This window comes from Strigops habroptila, chromosome 6 (genome assembly GCF_004027225.2).
Source record: "Strigops habroptila isolate Jane chromosome 6, bStrHab1.2.pri, whole genome shotgun sequence".
NCBI lineage: Eukaryota > Metazoa > Chordata > Aves > Psittaciformes > Psittacidae > Strigops > Strigops habroptila.
The window spans coordinates 20,153,210-20,176,981 of NC_044282.2; the positions used below are offsets into that span (position 1 = coordinate 20,153,210).

General features: G+C 38.6%; 1 protein-coding gene across 2 annotated transcripts in view; it reads left to right on the top strand.

Moving 5' to 3' along the window:
• SIM1 (SIM bHLH transcription factor 1) overlaps positions 1-23,772 on the top strand; it is a 55,461-nt gene that overhangs the window by 22,160 nt on the left and 9,529 nt on the right. For both annotated transcript variants that reach the window (XM_030490366.1, XM_030490367.1), the window contains 2 exons: positions 15,010-15,175; positions 22,513-22,918. In XM_030490366.1, coding sequence (XP_030346226.1) covers positions 15,010-15,175; positions 22,513-22,918 — 572 coding nt within the window. The remainder of the gene's footprint in view (positions 1-15,009; positions 15,176-22,512; positions 22,919-23,772) is intronic.

Genomic DNA, 23,772 nt, shown 5'->3' on the forward strand with positions numbered 1-23,772 from the left:
TCTCCTTTGTCCATTCAACAGTGGCAAGTATCTGTTTAAAATCTAATTCTCCTTCCCTCACCTCTCTTTTGTACTTTACAGTGTGGGCCAGGCTCCAGCACACATGTTCATACTCAGTAGGTTACTTCAGAGGCAACTCCTTTCACTTTGATGACACTATTTATGGAGGCAGGCATCACTCTGTGTGAACAAGGATATAGCGTCTGACCCTTCTGAAGGCTGGGGATGGCTGAAGTCTGGAGTCAATCACATGATCTTTAGCACAGTTAGACAATTTATTCCTGTTGTTGTCTTTTGTTATCATCCACTTAGTGAATTAAATTGCAGAAGCTCTGATTTACTAAAGCACTTGAGCACATGACAGGCTCTAAAAGTGCTTAGATATAACTTTCAGTACATTATTATGTCCTAGTGAATTCAGTTTTGAAATTAAAAAAACCCAAACCAACCCTTAGGCACACGCTCGAAAATAAGAATATTCCTTGGCTTTGTCAAATAGAGATGACTTGAAGGACATGTTTGATACTGTGTTGAATTGGGACCTAATAAAGAACAGCCATAGTTTTTCAGCAACAAACCACTGTGTATAAATCTTGGGGGTAGCAATGTTGAGAACAACAGCTATTATCTGCTGAAGTTTCAGTGTAGATATGGAAACTCAAATGCTTGACTAACTGAAGTTTGGCTGTATCTCTAGCATTGTGTGCATAATTTGACACAATCTTGAGGGAAGATCCTTAAGCCCATCCAATATTCAGCTTTCTTACATTTCTGCTGTGAGTTAGGAAGCAAACATGAACGGTCTGCCCTGAAGGCAGCCTGTTCCCAAACAGCCTGTGGCTTTGATCATGTCTGTACTAAGTCTGGCAGCTGGTGGCCTGGGTTGTTGCTACAGAAAACTCTCTCCCTCTGACTTAGGCCCTGGTTAACTGAAATCCACCCAAAGACATTGCAAGCTATTTTTCTCTTGCTGTTTCCAAAGACTGTTTTGTACACAGAACAAAGTAATAATCTCTAGTGACTGCTTCATGAGGCATTTCGCAGTAGAGTGTTTGCTCAAATAAAGGCTGGATTTGGGGATAAATAGCTTGATAGCATCCTCCCACTCACAGCAAAACTGCTGCATTGTGTGCCCCAAAATAATTCTGTTGATCCTAAGTTGCTAGTAGGAGAGTTAAAGAAAATATGTCATCTTCTGAAAGATGATCAGCCTCCTCAGTGCTTTCTAGCCAGTGAAAACCATCAGTGGGGGTGGGAACATGGCTTGAGTCCAAAGAAAACTGTGTGTCTGTGTGACTACAACTCTGTAACTTAACATGGGTTATGCAATTAGGGCTTCCATTATGATATCTAGTGAGTTCAAGAAAGCAATAGAAGAGAAGGTGCACACTGAGATGTGATACTCTGGAGTTGCTGTGTATGTGCTGCAAAACTGGCCACGGCAAGCACAGTAAATATCCTACATTATGGTATCCTAGGCTTATGACACAAACCAAATCAAATGTTCAGTTACTTCAGCAGCAAATTAGCTGTAGTGTTGGTCCAAGGACAGTTGTAGGCTGACAGTGGAGTTGATCTGCATATATGTTGTGAACATTTATATGGGAATACAGAGCAGTCTGGTCAGAGACACTTCTAGTCATTTGGAAACCCTGTATAAATGAGCGTGTGAAGCAGTGAGAACAGAGTGGTTAAAGCCAGGAAAGGTCCCTGCCTGCCCTGGTAAAAACAAGGACCAAGAGGGCAAAGGTATTAGTCATATGATAGATTTAAATGTATAAAGAAATTGTAGCTAGATGTTACTGTGTTTAATTAAATGATTTTTATTTAGGTGTTGAGAAATTTTAGATATGCCTAGTAAATATTTAACTACCTAACCATTCAAGCCACTGGAGACTTAAAATCATAGAATAGTTCGGGTTAGAAAGGACCTTAAGATCATCTAGTTCCAACCCCCCTGCCGTGGGCAGGGACACCTTGCACTAAACCATGTCACCCAAGACTCCATCCAACCTGGCCTTGAACACTGACAGGGATGGAGCATTCACAACTTCTTTGGGCAACCCATTACAGTGCCTCACCACCCTTACAGTAAAGAACTTCTTCCTTATATTTAACCTAAACTTCCCCTGTTTAAGTTTGAACCCATTACTTGTTGTCCTATCACTACAGTCCCTAATGAAGAGTCCCTCAGTTTCATAAGCCGGCTTTTAACATGGGCATGCATTGTCTGGAACTGTGTTTGTTAATGATGAGTTGTGGTTAGGAGTATTGTCAAAAAGAATTAACCACCATTAAAAAAGTATCTTTTTACTAAATTTGATGGAAAGCATGGGGTTAGCAGTAGTTATGCAGTGTATGGTGGTTTAACTTACTCTGTGGCCTAAAGGACCAAGGTAGTCAAGCAGGTTATCTTGTATCACTTTTAAGGTTTAATGGACCCACTTAACAAATACAACCATGTAAAACTTATACTTTGAGGAGACAGAATCATTGATTACCAGGAAAGTATAAAACTGAATGTCATGTGTTATCTTACAGCGTCGTGATATTGGTTTTTCTTGCTATTTGTCTCCTGCTTTATCAACATGAACAATTTATACATTGTGTGTCTTATCAAAGCTGGATTACCATGCCTAAGTTCAATATGAACAGAGCCTTAGACTCAACGGACAAGTAATGTGAGCAGGATTTGAGTGCAGTAGATGTTTGGCTGTGGGTGGGACGGAGCTAAAAGGCAGTCTAACTCAGGTACAAATAAGGAAATGAGAAAATAGGTATTTTCATTTGTAAAAAAAAAAAAAAAAAAAAAAAATCAAAAAGCCACTCTCCCCAAATGCCAAAACCCACTTGCAAGTCCTTGCTTGCCTTCCTCCTCTTACCACCTCTAAAATTTAAATAGAACAAGGTTCAGTTGAAAAATATTTATCAAGTATCATATGACAGTTACTTGCTTTGTGGGCAGATAATGGCACACAACGGTCCTCAGTGGCAAAGTGCTGTCCCTTTGCCAGCTTTTGTCAAAGTTGAGGAACTCTGGAAAAGTGAATTGGAAGGACTTTCATTGTAGAAAAATCTTATTTCTTCTGAGGAAGGTGAAAGTCTCATGACAATAAAGAACTAATCTGATGAAAGAGCAAATATTTGAAACACCATGGCAGTCAGGTGAAGTTCCCAATGACAGGAAAAAGGGTAATATAACCCCCATTTTCAAGAACGGGAAAATGGAAGACCCAGGGAACTACAGACCAGCCAGTCTCACCTCTGTGCCTGGCAAAATCTTGGAGCAGATTCTCCTGGAAAGCATGCTAAGGCACACGAAAACCAACGAGGTGGTTGGTGACAGCCAACATGGCATCACTAAGGGGAAATCCTGCCTGACCAATTTGGTGGCCTTCTGTGATGGGGCTATGGAACTGATGGATAGGGGCAAAGTGGTTGATATCATCTACCTGGACTTGTGCAAAATGTTTGACACTGTCTCACACAACATCCTTGTCTCTAAATTGGAGAGACATCAATTTGATGGACGGACCACTCGGTGGATAAAGAATTGGCTGGATGGCCACACGCAAAGAGTTGTGGTCAATGGCTCAATGTCCAGTTGGGGAACAGTAACGAGTGGTGTCCCTCAGGGGCTGGTGTTGGGACCGATCCTGTTCAACATCTTTGTCAACGACATGGACAGTGGGATTGAGTGCACCCTCAGCAAGTTTGCTGACGACACCAAGCTGTGTGGTTCGGTTGATACGCTGGAGGGAAGGGATGCCATCCAGAGGGACCTTGACATGCTTTTAAGGTGGGCCGATGCCAACCTTATGAAGTTCAACCAAACCAAGCTCAAGGTCCTACACCTGGGTCGGGGCAATTCCAGGCACAGCTACAGGCTGAGCGGAGAAGAGATTTAGAGCAGCCCTGCAGAGAAAGACTTGGGGGTGTTGGTTGATGAGAAGCTTAACATGAGCCGGCAGTGTGCGCTTGCAGCCCAGAAAGCCAACCGTATCCTGGGCTGCATCAAAAGAAGCATGACCAGCAGGCCAAAGGAGTTGATCCTGCCCCTCTACTCTGCTCTTGCGAGACCCCACTTGGAGTACTGTCTACAGTTCTGGTGTCCTCAACATAAAAAGGACATGGAGCTGTTGGAGCAAGTCCAGAGGAGGGCCACGAGGATGATAAGAGGGCTGGAGCACCTTCCGTATGAAGACAGGCTGAGAAAGTTGGGTCTGTTCAGCCTGGAGAAGAGAAGGCTGCATGGAGACCTCACAGCAGCCTTCCAGTATCTGAAGGGGGCCTACAAGGATGCTGGAGAGGTACTCTTCCTTAGGGACTGTAGTGATAGGACAACAAGTAATGGGTTCAAACTTAGACAGGGGAAGTTTAGGTTAGATATAAGGAAGAAGTTCTTTACAGTGAGGGTGGTGAGGCCTTGGAACAGGTTGTCCAAGGAAGTTGTGGATGCGCCATCCCTGGCGGTGTTCAAGGCCAGGTTGGATGGAGTCTTGGGTGACATGGTTTAGTGCAAGGTATCCCTGCCCACGGCAGGGGGGTTGGAACTAGATGATCTTAAGGTCCTTTCCAACCCTAACTATTCTATGCTTCTATGATTCTAAAATGGTCTGCTGTAAATGGGACCTCCTCAACAGATGGAGTTCATGAATCCTTTAGGACTCAGCAGGCCTCTTCACTAGGGGGGGTAGCTGATCAGAAAAAGCGGGCTGGAATGATGGGCAAGTATGTTATGAGGCATGCAGATAAGAAATTTCCAAAGGAAGAGCAAACAGAATGAAGAGTAAACCATTTTTTAAACACATTGTTTTTCACAAATGTTTCTGGATCACAGCATCTTATCCAGAAAGCCATCACACAAAAGTTAACTAATTTTTTTAAGTGTTCATCTTAGGATCTTAGGAAGCTTGTCACAACAAAAGCTTTATGGGGAACATAAAGGAGTTGATAAAATCTGAAATATCAGTAAATTAACTTTTACAGTAAATTATTAAAAGTAATAAGAGAAAGTTGTCAGGACCACTCTTTACTGAACAGTTTCAAAGGAGTTGAAGTATAAAAGTGCTTAAGTACTGTCGTATAGAGTGTAACATAAGAACAGCTACACAAGATCAGACACATATTGATGGTGACTATGGCAAATACTTTGGAAAGAGTCTAAAAATAGGACAAGCATGCAGTAATGCTTCCCCAGCACTTTGTTCCAGTCTTCAAGAAGTTCAAATGTCTTCCTAGAAAGAGGTGAGATCTGAGTGTGTTAATTATCAATGTTTTGTGGGGTTTTTTTCTCCACAAGTTAATCTGCTTACTTTTTGAAAGCATATGAGCTTTTGCCCAGCTTAAATGAATACGTTAAAAAAGCCTCCTTGTGTTGTGAAAGTACCACTTTTTCATTCCTTTCATAGCTCATATTTCTTGCATTAGAAGAAAAAGTAAAAAACTGCTTCCTATCAATTTTCTCCATGTTGCTCATAGTTTACAGACCTTGTTCTCCCAGTCATCTCTTTTTTCAGCCTGAGAAATCTCCTCAATTGTTCCTTATACAGAGGCTGTTCTAAGCCCATCACCCTTTCGTGTCACTCAGTTTTTTTCAGGTTTTTGAGATGGGATGGTCAGAATATACAATATTTGGAGTGTCAGTACGTGGGGGTTTGTGCGTGACACGAGGTTGAACCCTTATTTTTAAAATCTGCACTTACTGCATAATTATGTAATGATGTGCATATTCTTACACACAGGGCAGTCTGTGTTAGCAGTGACTTCTCTGCAATGTGATGCATCTTTCTTGTGTGAAACTTCTCAGTATAAGTGCTGAAACATATAAATTAAAGGATTCTTCAGCAATATGGAGTTTAAGACTACTAGTTTTAGAAAGAAAAGTCTGAAACTAGGATTTAAAGACTGTACTTAAACCCCATAGAGGAGATAAAATAACTTGGAGTCCATAACTACTTAAGTGTCTTTTGTGGCTTCCGAACACCCAGAAACAGGACTTCTATCCAATTTTGTACTAACTTTTCAGATACTGTTACCTACAAAAGATAGAATAATGGAATCTTGAAAGTATCTTGGCTGTTTTAGCCCTTTTCCTTGCCATGAGGGGACAGAATTGGCATGAAGCTCTTGGCTCTAAAAAAGTGCCTGGATTTTAAAGTTAAAACACCCAACATCCTTCATGAAAATCATGAAGAGCAACTTTTGGTTCTCCTTATTAAATACTTTAATATACTACGGGAACCCTTAGGATGTAGAAACCTGTTAATGTATAATCTCTGCCAAAAAATCATCAGCATTCTCTCAAATCCTTTTGTCCAAGCATATCATATAGCTCTCCAATGTGCTATTTCCAGTAAATTCTGCTCAGTTAAGTACACAATAACAGTGGTATTATGTGTATTCAATCAAGTATTTTTATTCATAGACTACACCTCAAATTTATTTTAGCAGTTTAAATAAATGAGTTTAATGTATGTTTAGTCAAGCATTATAGTAGTGAGGGCTTAAGTAGATTAGAAATAAATGAATCCAATTAAAGAACACGTCTGTGAAATTTGATATGTTGTAGGCATGAATGAACTGTTTGCACAGCAACTGTAAAGAAATCATTAATGATTAACTATCTAGAAGAGGTTTAATCAAGGATAAATAGTATAGGACATAGTTGAAAACATTTGTGTTGAATACATAGAGATGCTGAAATAATAAAAACATGTTTTTCATCAATAGTGACATGACTAGTGGTCTCAGAAAATGTATTTTTTGTTATTTGTAGTAGATGTGCATCCAGGGGCTGTAGCTGAGAGTTAGCTTAGTAACATTAGCTATAATGCAATAGCAGGAGATTGTTCCTTCCAACAAAAAGTTTAATAGGCGAGGCAGAGATGTTTCATAGAAGTGTTTCCTACAAGAGCACATTATTAGCCTCCCTTTCAGAGCTAATGTTCGGCAAAGTTAAGGTAGGGATTCTCATAAGCGATCAGTGGTGTCTGTAGGTTTGACCCTACGTAAACTAAAAGTCTCATTTGCTGCTTTGAGGGTAAGCTCAGGCAAGTGCCAAGTGCTTGCTGAAATCCCATGATACATGATTTGTCCACTGTGGCACCAGTAGTCTGTGGGAGGTTTGGGAATTAGATCCAGATCACTTGGCTACTAGGTCAGTGTCTTAAAAGTGTCACTGGTATTAAAGGTATATTTTTTAACACATAAAAATTTTAAGAAGTCTGAGATGGGAAAACCTACCTGTAGAACAGCAGTATGTTTCACTGTTGTCAGGCTGGCTTTCTTCAAAGTGGAAACTATCTGACAAGGATATGTGAGAACTTATATTTATATGTCATAAATTCCTAAAAGAGTGCTGTGTACTTGCTGATGCACTGAGGAGAAATTGTTTTTTATGGAGTGGCCGAAAGTGAGTAATTGGAAGAAAAAAAAGAGACTTTTTAAACTCTCATTCAACAGGCCTTTGGTTTATTCAGAAATATTTTTCTGAATGTGCAGGCAAATTTAAAGTAAAGGAAAACCCCAAGTGATTACAAAGAAGTCACCATAATAATTTAATAACGGCTGATAGTATGGATGTGAGTCATGGAGTTCTGCAAGGTTTAACATACCTTCAGGTATAGTATTCTTACTTATTTGGTGGCCATTGAAAAAAAAAAAGACATTGCAGGTTGTTTCTCTAATCCAAATTTCTCATTATCAGGCAGATTCTAACATATACAAACATTTATAAACTCCTGTCAAATATATTTCTCCATTTAACTTGGCAAGCACTAAATATGCATTGAATATGACTTTTAGCCAGTTGTGCTCCTATGCACCTCTCATTTGAAAGAAAACACTCCCAGTATAAATAAATGTTACAGAATTAAACTCAGGTCATCATATTTTATTTATTTAAAACATTTTTTCAGTGCTATCTGTAACTAAAAATGGTAAATCATATTTATATATAATTAGTCTAGGATATCTTTGGCATTTTATTCACAAACAGTATAAATCCTTGGTGCATATTTTCATCTAGCAAATCTAGTAGATAAAGGCAAATACAGTGTACAAAGGGCTCTTTTTGGAGCCAAAGGTGGCTAGACATGTCACTGAGAATGACAAACTGTACCTTCAGACTGCTGAAACCTCTGCCACACCATGATTATCTAGAAGCCAGGATGTTTTATTTAACTCCAATTGACAGTTAAATGACTGCATTCTGAGATGAGAAACCAATTAGGGAATATAAAATTTCTGACAGTAGTTGTCTAGGGGATACCCTCAGATATTTGTGTTAAATGATCCATACAGGTAACTTTGTGCTTCAATTTTCCTGAATATATCAAATCATTTAATTAAACTTTCTGGTTTAGATTACTCTGCCTTTAAAAGCAAATACAGAAACATAATATCATGTATGTGAATCTCATGGCTGGAGAAGCTGTAAACTTTGACTCAACAAGATGTAAACAGCTACCAATGCTTATGCTATTTATGGACATAAATGAGTGCCTGAAACTTAATGAAGGGATCCAATATACAGATCTCATACTTCTGAAGGAGATGCACTGTTTAACCGTTAAGTGTACTGATGATAAACAACCACTTGAAAGATTTCTGGAGGGTCTTTCCAATTACTTTGGTGAGCACTAGGACAGGCCTATATGGGACTCATCACTTGAGAAGTTTCGGAAAGGAGGATTACTAACATCAGCCCAATAACTGATGGGAAAACTGAGGCAGGGAGTCACACAAGTTGTGCGAGGTCACACAACTGAATGTCAGTGTAGTTTCATAATGAACAGTGAGGTTCAACAGCTTTCCCACTTTGTCCTGAAATTTGGCTTCCTGTATGAGCTAAGTGAAACCTCCTTATTCTCACTGGTTCTGGAAGATGCTAAAGAGATTGCATTTGCTCCTCCTGACAAGTCTCATGAGCAGACTGGGGCCATTGTAAACATTTCTGAGACACATTTTACATGAACAGAGGACACAGCAGATGAGGAAATTGTCTGTCTTGTTGTACCATCTGCCGATTTAGAAAGCTATGAACATGACAAATAGCCAGAATCTGCTCTCTTTTCTCTCATCTGCTGAATGGCATTCTGTTAGCATTGCATGAGCTGGAGTGTGGAAATGTTCAAAGTTGCAGGCATTGTTTAAAAGGAGAAGAATGACATATTACAGTATTGTGGTCAGACATGCATGAGGAAGTGCCAGAATTTTACCACCTTCATGGCTGATTTTAACTAAATTCCAACAACACAGCAAAAAGACTGAACATTAATGATATTAACACCTTTAGTTTAATTTCACAATTTCTATTCTGTGTTCTGTTAGATTGTCAGATAATCTGTCAAATATAATTTTTCTGATTTTTAACTAAAAGAAATGCAGAGTGCATATGAGCCTTTTCATAGGTTTTTCATGTAAAACTAGAGGAAATGATGAACATATATTATGTGTTCAATGAAATAATAGTGCAACCAATTAAATTTACACCTTGCTTTCTTTTGCATGAGCAATGCTTTCCACTTTGCTTCAGCCATGTGAATGATTGTATCCATGATGTAGGAACCTGCCGCATTAAGTTCATGTAATGTTTTTACTTTCAGCTTGTAATTCATTAATTACTTTAATATGTATAAGGAATGACATGGGTTACAGTGTTTGTCAGGTTTAGGTGGTCACATGATGCCTTTTTATTCTTCACTTGATGTGATTTCCAGTGACAGTGTGGTCACTGCATATTGTTCAGACTATCAATTGAAAGATACCTAGGAGTAAGATCTGTTTCCAGTTGTATACTGATAATTTTGATTGCTGCTGGAGAGAATGAACTGAAACACATTTCTAATTCAATGTCATAACTCCATCTACGAAAACTGAATTTCTGTGAATCTTCTTTAAGGTGTCTAAATTTAGTGTCTTTTGATGGAATTCAAGACACTGCAAATATCTGTCTCTGTTGGTTATCTGTGTATTGCCAGTCACTGCATGTACAGCTTATTCTTCCTTTCTGGCATGTTGTGGCATTAACATAAAAAGACGCTCTTTCTCATCGTTTTTGCAGAGTTTTCCATAGGCTAAGCATTTTTTTCCTATTTCTTGGTGAGTTTCTTCTTGTTTTGAAGGTTATGCTGCTTATGATTGTAGATATATAAGATCTCTATTCTTCAGTCTGGTTGTCCTTAAGTTCTTTTGGTGGAATCTGGATATTCATTCTTTACTAGTGGATGTCATTGTTTTACTCCTTCCTCTAGATACATCCTGTTGAGCTGCTCTTTCTATTTGAAAGCATTTTTCAGGGCTTAAGCTCTCTTCTGTTCCATAGGCAAAAATGTCTTTAAATAGGGAAACGGTATATTCAAAAATCTTTATGCCTTTAGTACTCCAATGTTAATGTCTAGTCTCATTTTAGTTTTTATGTTTTGGCCAAAGTAGTCCCAAACTTCACCCTGTTACTTGAAGAAACACAACTACAAAAAAGCCTGGCTTTTCTGTATGGTTTAATTTGTCTTGGGCCATATTGTGCTCATTGGCTCTGTCACTAATTCCAGTCTTCCCAACATTATTTATAGCAATGCTAACTCACCCTTTCCTCATCTTTTTTCCTTCAAAAAGGCCATATCAACACTTTCTCATTTTTCTCTGTCGCATGGTGAGCTGTATCCATACAGTCAGTTGCCATGTTTGTGCAAGCTCTGTTTGCTGAGAAATCAGGTTTTGTAGTGCTCCCTTACTGTTCTTCTTTTGGGTCTATCTGCTAATAAGTCATTATATCTTCCTCAAACTCTCATTAGACAGACTGTTGCCACTGTTTCATACTGTACATTTTTGCTATGGCAGTATGCAGAAAGTGTCTTCTAAAGCTGAATTGTGGGAACTCTCCACACAAGTGCTGCAGATCCAGCTGGCACACAAGCCATGTGCAAACAGATTGGCTTCCTCTTCCAAATGCTATTCTGTTTCAGACTTTGTCATTCTCCATCTATGTTGCTTACTATACCCAGATCCCTTTAGTAAAGAATGCTTTATATTCAACTTTCAGGTGCTTTATTGTAGAGAAGTGCAGTTGGTACAGACATTGATCCTTGGTTTTTCATAATGCTACTTCTAGTACATCAATAAGTGCTTTCAAAATTAGGCTCAAGCTTTATAATGGGCATTGGAAGAGCCAGAGATATGGCACAGAGTGGAAATGCTTCTGGGAGTTAGATCTGAGAAGAAAATAGGAAGCTGCATATTGTAGCAAGAGGATTTTACGCTTTGTCTTCTGATTTCTTTTTGCTTACAATGAAGCATGGCAATCCAGTCTGTAGCTGCCTGATACATTGACCATACCAGTCAGATTTTCATATGGGGGGAGGAACAAGACAGAGGAGAAATAATAAGTTTTTGGAAGCATATGCTGCTGAAAGCATATGCGTTCAAGTTTTTTGAAGAGTCAAAGAAGACCTAGAATTTCAATCCAACTGTGGAGAGAATGGCTGTTTCCTATCATGAAGAGGTGGAGGTCTTCAATGTGTTTCCCTTTGCAAAGAAGCATCACTTTGGTCTTGTCTGGATTTAGTTTGACCCATCTGTTCTTCATTTAAGAGCTAATTTCCTGTAGTTATTCTGATGTTTTATAGTGATGATAGTTGCATCAGAAAATAAGATAAATAGTAGATTGTCAGCAACATACTGTTAGCAATTGAACACATGCCATATCACTCTCTCTCTCAGCAGTCCCATGTAGATAGATGTTGACTGTATGGATCCCTGTGGTATCCTGCAGGTGAGTGCCTTGGAAGAAGAGGCTTGTATCCACCACCTTTTTTTGAATTACGTCTAAAACACAAGATGCAATACTACTGTGTCGCTGGGACTGTGTAATTAAGGATTCAGGTGTCCAAGAGCAGGAATCTGGAGATTACAGTTCTATGGTTGGTGGAAGTTTTATAAATTCCTCCAGGAAGTTGTCAGAATTTCCATCTCTAATTTGTGTACCACTAGGAGCCCTGGTTCCTCTAGTACTTTGCTTCACAGTGCATATGGATCTACTCAAATGTTTTAATTTCTTGGTGGAACATCGTATGCATCTGACATTGAGACCACAGTGATTCCTCAATGTTTTCTTTGCCTTTTTTTTTTTTTTTTTTAATAAACTTCTGGTATTTATCTTGACCTGTTACTTTTGGTGTTCTGGTATCTATCTTGGCTCTTCTGAAGCGTAGCTGTGCTAGGATAAGGTTAAGATAGTATTGAATCATGCCTTAGTGATACAAAAAAGTCCAGGAGTTTCATCTGTAAGGATAGTGCAGTTGTATTTTATTTTATTTTATTTTTCTCCTGAGGGGAAACTTGGCATTCAATGGCAAGAACTGCAAATAGTTTTTTTCTTATCCTTTAATGATGCTACTGTCTAAGTAATTGGCTGCAAATACCAGCTTGGGGTGTTTATTCTAATGTGTGATGTTCTGGGAGGGTGACTTCTCACGCTAATGATACCAAGGATTTAGGAGAGTAACATATAATGGCATGCAAGGTTTTGGGCAGCCCGGTTCGCCTGTTTTTTTAAGATTCACATGACATAGAAGCATTGTACAGTGTAATCTCTGTGGTGGGAATGCTTAGCCTTTACACAGATCATAACAGCAGGCAAGTAGTGTTGGAGTGACAGTCCATGGTCTGAATACTGGGGTGGTGTTTTGTACAATTTTTAAAAACTCTTCCACTGACATGAGAAAGCAGCAGACTGTTACAGGGTGGCATACACCAGAGATGGGAAAGTAATGGCATGGGTGCAGATCTATGGGTTATCCAGCAAAATGGGAGGCAAAAGGGTTAGTAGACTCAAAAATGGAACAGAACCTCCTCATACGCCTCAGGCTTTGAACAGCTTATCTACTTAGTTTTGATTAATTTTCATTTCTGGAGACACATTTTCTGCATCTAACATGGAGACTACATGAACCTTCCTTTTCTTATAATCAAATAGTCAGAGGGACTGTGCATATCAGGATGAACCTGATATGGTTTTTTCAAGACTATTGATAGTATCTCATGCTACAGGTAGTAGTTAAATATAAAGATTAATTGAGATCCTTTGGTTTTGATATTTTATACAACAAAATTTGGTGGGACTCAATTATGGAGACAGATGCTTTGCATGTCATGTGAAGCTGTCTGGATGGAAATTCTAAAGGTGACCACGGAAAAGATAAATGCTTTCAAAATACGGATGAGCCTTACCTGACAAATGGTATATTCCTATATTCAGATCCCTATATTCAAATCCCTACATTCAGATTCTTTCACTGCAGGCAGGATATTTGAAATGCAAATATTGTAACACAAGCCTATCTCTATTAAAGCCAAAATTTGAAGAAATTATCTCATTAAGAAGTAATTTTGCATTATCAAACATCAACTATACTTGGCCAATCTCTGTCTACTGTGGGCTGGAAACAGTGTAGTCAGCACAGTTCTAACGTCAGTGATTTGTTTTCACACGTTATATATACATGGATACATATACATTATCTGCACTGCCAAAAACTAAGCCTCTTCAACCTCTTCAACCAAGTTTGTTGTTTAACAGATGGAAAAAAAAATAATTATTGTAGAACTGGCATGAATTAATTTGTCTGTTCTGCAGGTTTATCTGTGGCTGTTCAAAGATCCATCCTATTTCACTTATTTCAGTGATTTATCAAGTTTATCCTTCCTCCCCTGACTTTTACCTGAAAGCATTTTTGTCTACTAAGCTGTGACAGGCTCAGGTTGTGGTGCAGTTTCTTTCTAAAGAGTGTTAGACTGTCATGGCTTACATCAATATATGTGTGGTTGTAGAGCAAGACATCATCATTAAAGCTGAGTGAACAATTTATCATTAATATAATTCATTAAGGATAAGTTCAGGTTTAGATGGAGTATGGGGTAATGTGTGCATGAATATGTTGACTGCATAAGAGAAGCATTATTCTTCCCTTGTTCTCCTACTTCTCTGTTGATTAATACAAAGGAAGAAAAAAACCATGAATCCTTCCTCTTTTCCTCCAGGTAGGTAGGTCAGGAAGAAACTCTTGCTTCTCTCTCTTTTAATAAATCTTTGTCAGAATAGGTTCCGTATGACTACATGAAAGCTGGAGAGCTCATTTCTTGCTCCCCCCGGTATCAGCAGCCATGCAGATGTGTGCAGAGGGGTGCAGTCCAATGCATATGCCCTCGTTATGCTTAGTAAAACACTGTGAATAATACCAGTTTTCCTTACTTTTATGTATTCATTAGAAAGTTTAAAGAAACTATTACTGAACTTCACAAACTGCTGTTATATCTAGCTCCCCATAGAAAATCTCTAGTATATTGTGAGTGGGGGACAGACCATTGAAATCACAAAACTTGTATTTATTTAGATGTTTCCTGTGGCTGGTAAAATGGTATAAGAAACTTCAAACACGGGAATAAACACTCACAAGACTCATAGAAGAAGAAAAATTAAAAAATTTACAGCAATTGCCTGGAACCTTGTAAACAACAAAAAAATACAACCTTGAAGATGAAGTGTTTTCATAAAAAATAATTCATTCAATTTATTTAGTCATCTATGTAGGCTGTTATGTGCACCCCCATACACGCATGAACACACACACATATACACACATGGTAAGTTTGTAGTTGCACAGTTAAAAGAGTTTTGAGGAAAATGTATTTACTGCTTAGCTATGTGACCAATGTAGAACTGCAATATAAATCTCAGACTTTTCCATTCCAATGTTTTTTATTGCTGAAGAAATTAGGTCAGGATGATAACGGATGCAAATAGCAATCATATTTTCAGTATAAAAATAGTACTTTTGTTTAGTAACCTATACTACTGAAACGTATTAGGGGGATGTACTGGCTTGCTCAGGATGGTTTTACTCTTTTTCCTTCAAAATATCTTTTATTTTCACACCCCACTAAGAAGGAAGGAATGTTTCCCATTAAGATATGAAGTGAGTTTGTTTTTCACTTTTGCCTTTTATACAGGGATACTGAATATAAAGGACTACAGCTCTCCCTGGATCAGGTCACTGCTACCAAGCCGGCATTCTCATATGCAAATTCAACTCCAACCATAACAGATAATAGAAAGGGAAGCAAATCTCGCCTCTCGAGCACAAAGTCAAAATCAAGGACATCACCATACCCACAGGTAGTTGTCTTTGAAAAACAAAACTAAATCTTTTTGAATATCTTGATTTTGACTGGTATTTTACCTCAGTAATTAGAATGGGACAAAGAACATGTTACTCAAAGGGAGTAAAGGACCACAGGTTATAAGATCCTGAGACAGGAATATGTTTCTTTAAACTGTTTCAAAAAAGATGGAAACATTTGTGTTTCAGCATGCATAATAAATCATCATCAACAACAATAAGCTCAAGGCTTAGAGTTAATGAGGAGCGGACAGAAGGACATGTGAAAACGTTGTTTATGAAATACTTGGTTTGAGAGGATTTTGTTTTGTCATTTGAGAAAGCTTGCTTTTTCTTACTTACTCTTTAATAATTCCAACCATTCTAGAAAGCTGCCAGATGTTTGACAGCAGTTTAGTATGGACATTTTAGTCAGAAGGAGTGAGTTTTAAGAAGGGAAAGCAACAGGCTAATTTGCTGAGCTGGATCAAGAAAGCTTTCCTACGTACAAAGCTTTGAAAGGGTGAAAGCGTTAGGAGGTGGCCACTGGTGTCAGTAGACTCTAATTTCCCAGATTTCACTTTCTGTGTAAGGAATATGTACCTGCTTGGAGAATGGACCAGACTTGATTGGATCTCTAAACTGGAGCCTAAACTAATACATATGTACAACTGATTTCTGCAGACAGTGCCACAGCACTTGCATGCCTATATTGTCGACCCTTCAGCTCAAATAAACCTGTTTGTTGAAAGACCATTATGTTTACTAATGATGCCAGTTTTACTGCCCTCATGCCAGCCTTACTACCCTTATGCCACCACACAGTAGATATAAATGTACGCATTCATGATGTCACATTGAAGAGCTATGTATTTTTAAAGAGTCCAGGTCAATATTTAACTGATAATGACCTTGATGACTACAGTTTCTCTGCAGGTACAAGATTTTCCAAACTGACCTTCAAGATTGTACAGTGTGTCTACCTAAATTCCTTGTTTTCTTTCTTTTTACCCTCAAAAGTACCAAGGGTGAGAATATCAGTTAAATGACATCTGCTCTTGGCACAGGGAATATTTAACCAAGCTCCTAGATATGAACTCAGATTCTTCATTTTAATAATCTAATTTTGCCAGAGATTGTTATGGCTTTTGTTGATTAATCATTTGTTCATATGCACTTCTATGCGTTATTCAAGAAGACCCTTTCTTTTGAATGCGCTACACCAAACAATTGTAGTAAAACTGCTTTAAAGAATTGGGAGAGATACCTACAATTAGTTCTAAACTAGATTTTTAAGATTACTATCTTTGAGTTACTGAAATTATCCTTCATCTCCCCTACACAGTTTTTTCAGAAGTCATTTGCTAACAGGACAATCCCACCTGAAGACCTGTTATCCTCCCACATCGATCTGCTTTCTGAAAGTGTGACTTTCATCAGTATCTCCTTATCCTCTCTGCCACCAGAAAAAATCCTGAACTAGCAGTGCAGTGTTGAGACTGGTGTTTTATCAGGGATTGTGGTCTGAAAGCTCAGGATGTTTAGTTCCAGTTTCATTTTGTATCCTCATTGTCAGCTGCCTGGTAGTAAAGTCGCAGATTTCATCATCCAAAAAGAAGCAGTGTGCTAGTTGCCAGTGTCTTGAAAAATGGTCATACCATTCATTGTAGCATATCACCACAAGCAACGCTGACAGCTTGGCTTCGCATCCCTCTCATCCTTTCCTACCACTGAATAAACTGTTGATAGGGTAAGAAAAGCTCTTGTGAAGAACATTCAACAGGTGGTATGGCCTGTGTCCCCCAGTTTCCAGCCCACGTAATCTGCCAGTTGCAGAGAGTTAGAGTGGGACTCAAAAGCCACAGCTGAAAAGTGAGGCCATGGGTTTTGGCTTACAAAGGAGCCTGAGTTTTGTTAAGGGAAGGAAGCAGGAAGTTTATTAGTAAAATAATGCCAGTGGGCAAAGTATTCCTTAAAATTAAAGGTACCTAAGAGATTTTAAATGTACATACTTTCATTTCTTCTTTTCTTCTTTCTTTTTATTTTTTCTTTCCTTCTTTTCTTCCCCTTTTTTTTTTTTCCCCTTACCATTTACTTTGCTTCACTTTTGAAGAGAAAAGGGAATCATATGACTAATTGAGTGACAACTTAGTATCCTCTGCCTTGCCAGCATGTGCCTCTAGGATAGCTACATGAGAGATGATCTGATTGAAAACTACGTTAAAAATTTCAGCAGAACGTTTACTACTAGGGTGAAAGACGGATGTTTTTATCATCTAAGATAGTGTTAATGTTTTTTTTTCTGCAAGTCTTATGCAAAGGCAGACATAGTGCAATATGTCACTTGACTCTTTGAACAAAAATTGAGTTCATGAAATTAGAGGCATTGGTCAGCATCTGATTAGCACTGACATTGGTACAGTGGGCTAGTGGGTTCTGTGAAACCAGTTTCAGACTGGAGAAGGGCAGGCAGAGAGAACAGCAACCCAAAATTCATGACACAACTGTAGGATTTGCCCAGACACTTTTAACAGTGATCTTCTAGTCCTATCCTACTAGAGGCGGAGAGCTGAAAGAGGAGGTGAAAAACAGGGAGAGATGAAGACTTGATAGAGAATTGCACAGAAAGGAAATTGTGAGTTGGTTAAAAGATGCCTGTAGTCTTTCCCCGTAATAGTAATCATTGTGAGGAGCTCCTAAGATCTATCCCTGGACCTCATTTATTTTGTGTTTCCAAAAGCTAGCCCTGAACCTCATTTATTCTGTACACAGGAAATAACAACAAGATTGGAAAAACATTTTAATTGTGATCATCTGAACAACTCCTTTGGAGTTTAGTCTCCCATTAATGATGACTGTTTAAAGAAAATACTTAAAACTGTCTGTTGCCTGCCTCTAATGAAAATGCTTTGTGGTCAGGTACGGATAATCATTTACTGCTTCATATCTCATTTTAATTACTGGATAAAGGTTATACGTATATAAAATGAAGTCACACATACAAGTAAGAAGGTACCCAAAAGCTGTTGAATAGAGGCTTTGGTGTGTGTTACAGCATGCATGAATTTTTGGAAGTAAAAGCCTTCTCTAGTAGGTATATGTAAATACACCTGATTTTGGAGGTAAATTGATTTTATAACTCCTATAAACAGATAATCTGGATAAATTCTGCAATCCACCTCTATTTGAGCATATAACCCAATGGGTTAAAGATAACAGAATCAGGCTGAATTTGTCAGCCTTAGCCTTTGTTTTGTTTTCATTTCTTCCTGTAGCCTAAAGCTTTGACAACTTCCAGTGTATTCAAAAGCAAAGCGAACCTGTCTTTTTATAGTAAACGTAACTCCTGATCTGGTGAAGAGTCACCAGCAGTGGGGGTTATTTTAATGGACATGTTGTATTACTTTAATCTGAGCCTTTCACCATCTGTTCTGCCTATAATAGTAAATATAAAAAGAACATATTTTACATTTCAGGATTACATTAGTAAAAAGTAAGATAAAAGTGATTTAAAAGCATGCATATGTTCTTAGTACAATGCATCCTGCATCTGTGATGTTGTTTCTCATGGTTAAGACACAAATCAAGAGGAAAGCTGCTGATGCTGATGTAGTGAAAGTTTTTCATGGAAAAGAGGACTCTGAGAGGGTTTCACTATATATTTAATATTTATGATGATAAAAACCTGAGTAGGCTGCCTGAAAATTAGATATCTATAACATCTGTTGTTTGAACATCTGGAATGGTGCGTAGAACAGGCTGATGTTGCTGCGTATGACAGGATGAGTGCTCAGGCCAGTGAGACACCTGTAGGAATGGAAGGTCAGAGAAAAGAAAATTACTCACAAAATACTGTCTACTGGACTAATACAATTCCATGGGTTCTCATAAAATAAGTTTTTCTTTGACATGGAATTTATGTTTTCCTATTTCCTTGCCCATTCACCCCTTCTGAATTTTTTCTTGATATGAAAGTAGCATCAGTGATGGCCTATAGTCCCTTCCTATGTCAGTGCTAATCCTACTCGTGTGCTCTCACTGCGATGGTATGCTGGATTAGTGCTCTGGAAGACATTTCTTGTACCTGAAGGTGGCAATTCAATTTCCAGAAAACAGCTGGAGGACCATTTACTTTATTTCTTGTTGTTATTTATGCCAGAGGACAATTCAGAAATCACCTGAAGGGATTTCAGATTTTGCCTGTCTGAAGTTCTTTATCATGTTTAACTTCTGTCTACTGTCAAGAACCCAAAAATAATAAATTCTGCCTAAGAGGAGTCAGAACCCAAAACTAGCAGAAAGGAGAACATTTCTGGTGAGGCTGGATGTGGACTGGAAAAAAAAAATCACTAATTTTAATTTGCCATAATTTCTATTAAAACTGATTCAATTTTCTATGATCTTTCATCACTTGACATATGGAAGCCTAATTCTGACTTGAGAGACAGTGTTTCCTCTCCCATTTCAGTAAAGCAGTATCTTTGATCATCCTTTCATTTCTCTGTTCATCAACATGTCACACATACCCGTATTAGGAGTCTCCACCTGTCAACATCAGATTCCCAGAAGAGGCAGTGGTAGGACAGCAGCAGTGGAGGCAGCATGATGATGCCAAATAGAGATGTGATAGCTTCAAAGGGAATTAGATGTATTTTTGGCCTATGTCTGCTTATGTTGTACCTTAAGAGTAAGCAGTCATAATAGACCGTGGTAGAAAATATGGGCCAGAAGCAATTCACTGGGTTGATTTAAGTCTGTCTGTGGCCTAGCAGCTGTTATGGGTCAGATCTCAAATAATCATTTACATCAAGTACAAAGAATATGCATGAAGTGGTGTTGGTCTTGACTACATGGTTATATGACATTACATGGTGCATTTCTGATGTACTGAACATGTACCGTTTGAAATGATGTCCCTTTCTTTCAGAAAAGTGCGCAAAGGACTGTGCAATTGAATCCTTTGTGGTTAGGTTCAAGATTAAAAAAAAAAAGAAGAGCAAGTTTTTAGTTATACGGAGAAATTCCCTGCAAGAGAAGCTATGTTGGACCCTGAGTGGTCCTTAGAAACAGAGAACTAGTAGAAGAATATCTATTAGAGCTAAATGGAATTAAGAATTTTCAGTTCTGACATTTATTATAATCATGAATTGTCCAATAAAAGAAATTCCGTTGCAATATTATTAGAAATTAATTTTCCTTGTACTCCTCATAAAAGAAATACATACTATGAGTTTTATTTTTAATAAGAAAATAAATGAACTTTTAACTTTTTTATACTTACATTTATGCTTATATTATCTTATATTTCAGCTTAACATTTAAAATTAAAAAATCTAGTTTATAAAAATATTTAAAAAGCACTAAAAGTAATTCTAAAATTAAGAACAGGAACAAAAGTAGTTTTAATTTTGTGAATTTCCATTTTAACTATTTTAATAGCCAAAATCTTGTCAAAAATTTCTATTTTTTTCATTGGAAACTTAATTCATCTATATATTTTTGTCAAAAAGTTGACGATAATTCAGTCAGTATTTGCAAAAGTATTTTTGTGACTAAGCAGTTTGAAGACATTAGAACTGAAAGGGTAATAGAAGAGTCAGATGTTTCAGTTTTTTACATATAAGTGTGATGGTTGAATAAAGTTCCTAGTAAAAGTATGTCAAGTTATTGGCATTTAAAAGAACTTTTTTGTGGCTCTGTAACTATCTTAACTCCATGCAAAATCAGGTTTATCCTTTCACCTCTAAAACCTTGCAATGAATATGGTATACTAACTTGCTGACCTCCTCCATACTTACTGACAGGCTTTTTGCCAACAGGTATTCTTCTGACAGCTAATAACAAAATAGAATTGAGCTCTTTAAAGCCATGACCCTTTCTTTCGTTCCTTTAAATAACCTATTGTGTTAAGAAACAGTATTCACAAATATAAACTGGAATACTGAAGAAATACCTAATTAAATGTAAAAACTGCTACTGATGTTGCACAGATGGTTTAAGTTCCTGTAAGTCAAAAATCTGGTCAGTACTTTCGATTGGTAAGTGCATAAAACCTTGATCCTGCCTGATAATGAGGAATTTCATTGTAACTCAATATAATGAAAAGGAAGGTAAGCTTGTGTTTTCAAGAGAGAGGCCTAATGCCTGTTAGAAGAAAAGGCAGAGTGAGCAGGCATCTGGAAGGTGAGGGATGGAATGGCAGAATTCCAAGGTTTCATGTTGTAATACATTGATTTGTGACATGAGTGTGCAGTACTGAAATGGTGAGCATGTACAGCTTTAGTCTCATCCCACTCCGTAATCATGGATGAAATTGATTTAAAGATGTTCCATGAAGTTCAACAGTTCCAATAAATAAAAAGATTTAAAAATGAGATAGCTAAATCCGAGGAGGTTTAATAAGCATTCTTTTTTTCTTTTTTTTTTTTTCCCCCCAAAAGTATCTGAAAGTTTGAAACATTCATTATGAATACCTAGAAATCTGGGACATTTAACTTAACCCTTACTTCTCTCTAAACAAATGGCCATGCTCCTATTCTGTCTGATTTTCCAACTGCCAGCTAGTTGCTGCTTCTGTGTTGGGAGGGCCTTGCTTAACCAAGCGTGCCAAATGCCCACTCTGCCTGCTTTGGCTAGTAGTAATTTTTTTTGGCAAATAGTTTTGGATTTTCCTTGCTCCCACATTGCAATAGAGCTGTGATTTTTAGCTTCTTACCCACTCGCCATCACTTCAGAGCTTTACTCCATAGTAGTGTTGGTAGCAGGCTCAAGGTTTACAGGAGGCTTTCTTTTCCCTACTAATAGGAGGAAAGAAGTTCAAAGATACCACTCCAGGTAAGAAAAAAAAAAAGTAAAAATCCAACAGCAAACAAAACATGAGGAAAAGAGAGGGAACCCTTAAAAAAGAGCTTGAAATACATTCAGTTTCAATTTGAATGTGAGAGTGCTCCAGGAGTGGTGTTATTTCAGTCCCTTTTTTGGGAGAACTCCATTGGAGAACCATTGCTAAGAATAAGCACTAGCTTCCAAAGCAATAAGAAAAAACCGAAGGTGTTAAAAAAATATTCAATTGCAACATTGATATTGCTGAGTCTAATATTACACATCATAAAGGAGATGGCTATTAAGGGTTGGCATGGGATGGTTTAGACTTTCATGAGGTCTGTCCTGTGATCTGTGAGCTCATTACAGAGTGTTGTACAGGAAAGGACTAGGAGTCCAATCAGTAGGTGCAGACATGGGAGTATGCTCACAAAAAACACCCTATCACATACATACTCTGTATTTTCAGTGCAGTTACTTGCAGATTTCAACCAGGCATAGTAATTTCCCTGCCACTTCTCCTGTTTTGCAGTATTCTGGATTTCACACTGAGAGATCTGAGTCTGACCATGAGAGCCAGTGGGGTGGGAGCCCCCTGACTGACACAGCTTCTCCCCAGCTACTGGAGCCCGCTGACAGACCGAGCTCCCAGCATCATGATGTCTCCTGTGCCTATAGACAGTACTCGGACCGCAGTGCTCTCTGCTATGGTTTTGCACTTGACCACTCCAGGCTGACCGATGACAGACATTTCCATACTCAGGCCTGTGAAGGAGGCAGATGTGAAGCTGGCCGGTATTTCCTTGGCACGCCGCAGCCAGGAAGGGAGAGCTGGTGGGGTTCTCGTTCAGCATTGCCCCTGACTAAGTCATCCCCTGAGAGCAGAGAAGCATACGAAAACAGTATGCCCCACATAACGTCAGTGCACAGGATTCATGGTAAGAGATAACAAGGATTTTCAGGAGTGGCACCATTTCAGATAAAGAAATGTGACATAAACATGCAGCTGTTTGTGTGGGAAAGAAAATGAGAGAGACTCAGTGTGCGCTTGCAGCCCAGAAAGCCAACCGTATCCTGGGCTGCATCAAAAGAAGCGTGACCAGCAGGTCGAAGGAGGTGATCCTGCCCCTCTACTCTGCTCTTGTGAGACCCCACTTGGAGGACTGCGTACAGTTCTGGTGTCCTCAACATAAAAAGGACATGGAGCTGTTGGAGCAAGTCCAGAGGAGGGCCACGAGGATGATAAGAGGGCTGGAGCACCTCCCGTATGAAGACAGGCTGAGAAAGTTGGGGCTGTTCAGCCTGGAGAAGAGAAGGCTGCATGGAGACCTCATAGCAGCCTTCCAGTATCTGAAGGGGGTCTACAAGGATGCTGGGGAGGGACTCTTCCTTAGGGACTGTAGTGGTAGGACAAGGGGTAATGGGTTCAAACTTAAACAGGGGAAGTTTAGATTAGATATAAGGAAGAAGTTCTTTACAGTGAGGGTGGTGAAGCACTGGAATGGGTTGCCCAGGGAGGTTGTGGATGTTCCATCCCTGGCGGTGTTCAAGGCCAGGTTGGACAGAGCCTTGAGCCACATGGTTTAGGGCAAGGTGTCCCTGCCCATGGCAGGGGGGTTGGAACTAGATGATCTTAAGGTCCTTTCCAACCCTTACAGTTCTATGATTCTATGATTCTATTTATGTCCCTGTCTCAGAGATCGCATCTATGGAGATGAGGAATACTTAAAATTCAAGTTGAGTTTAACAGTCTGGCTTATATGCATCAAAATAAAATTTTGTGGTATATTTT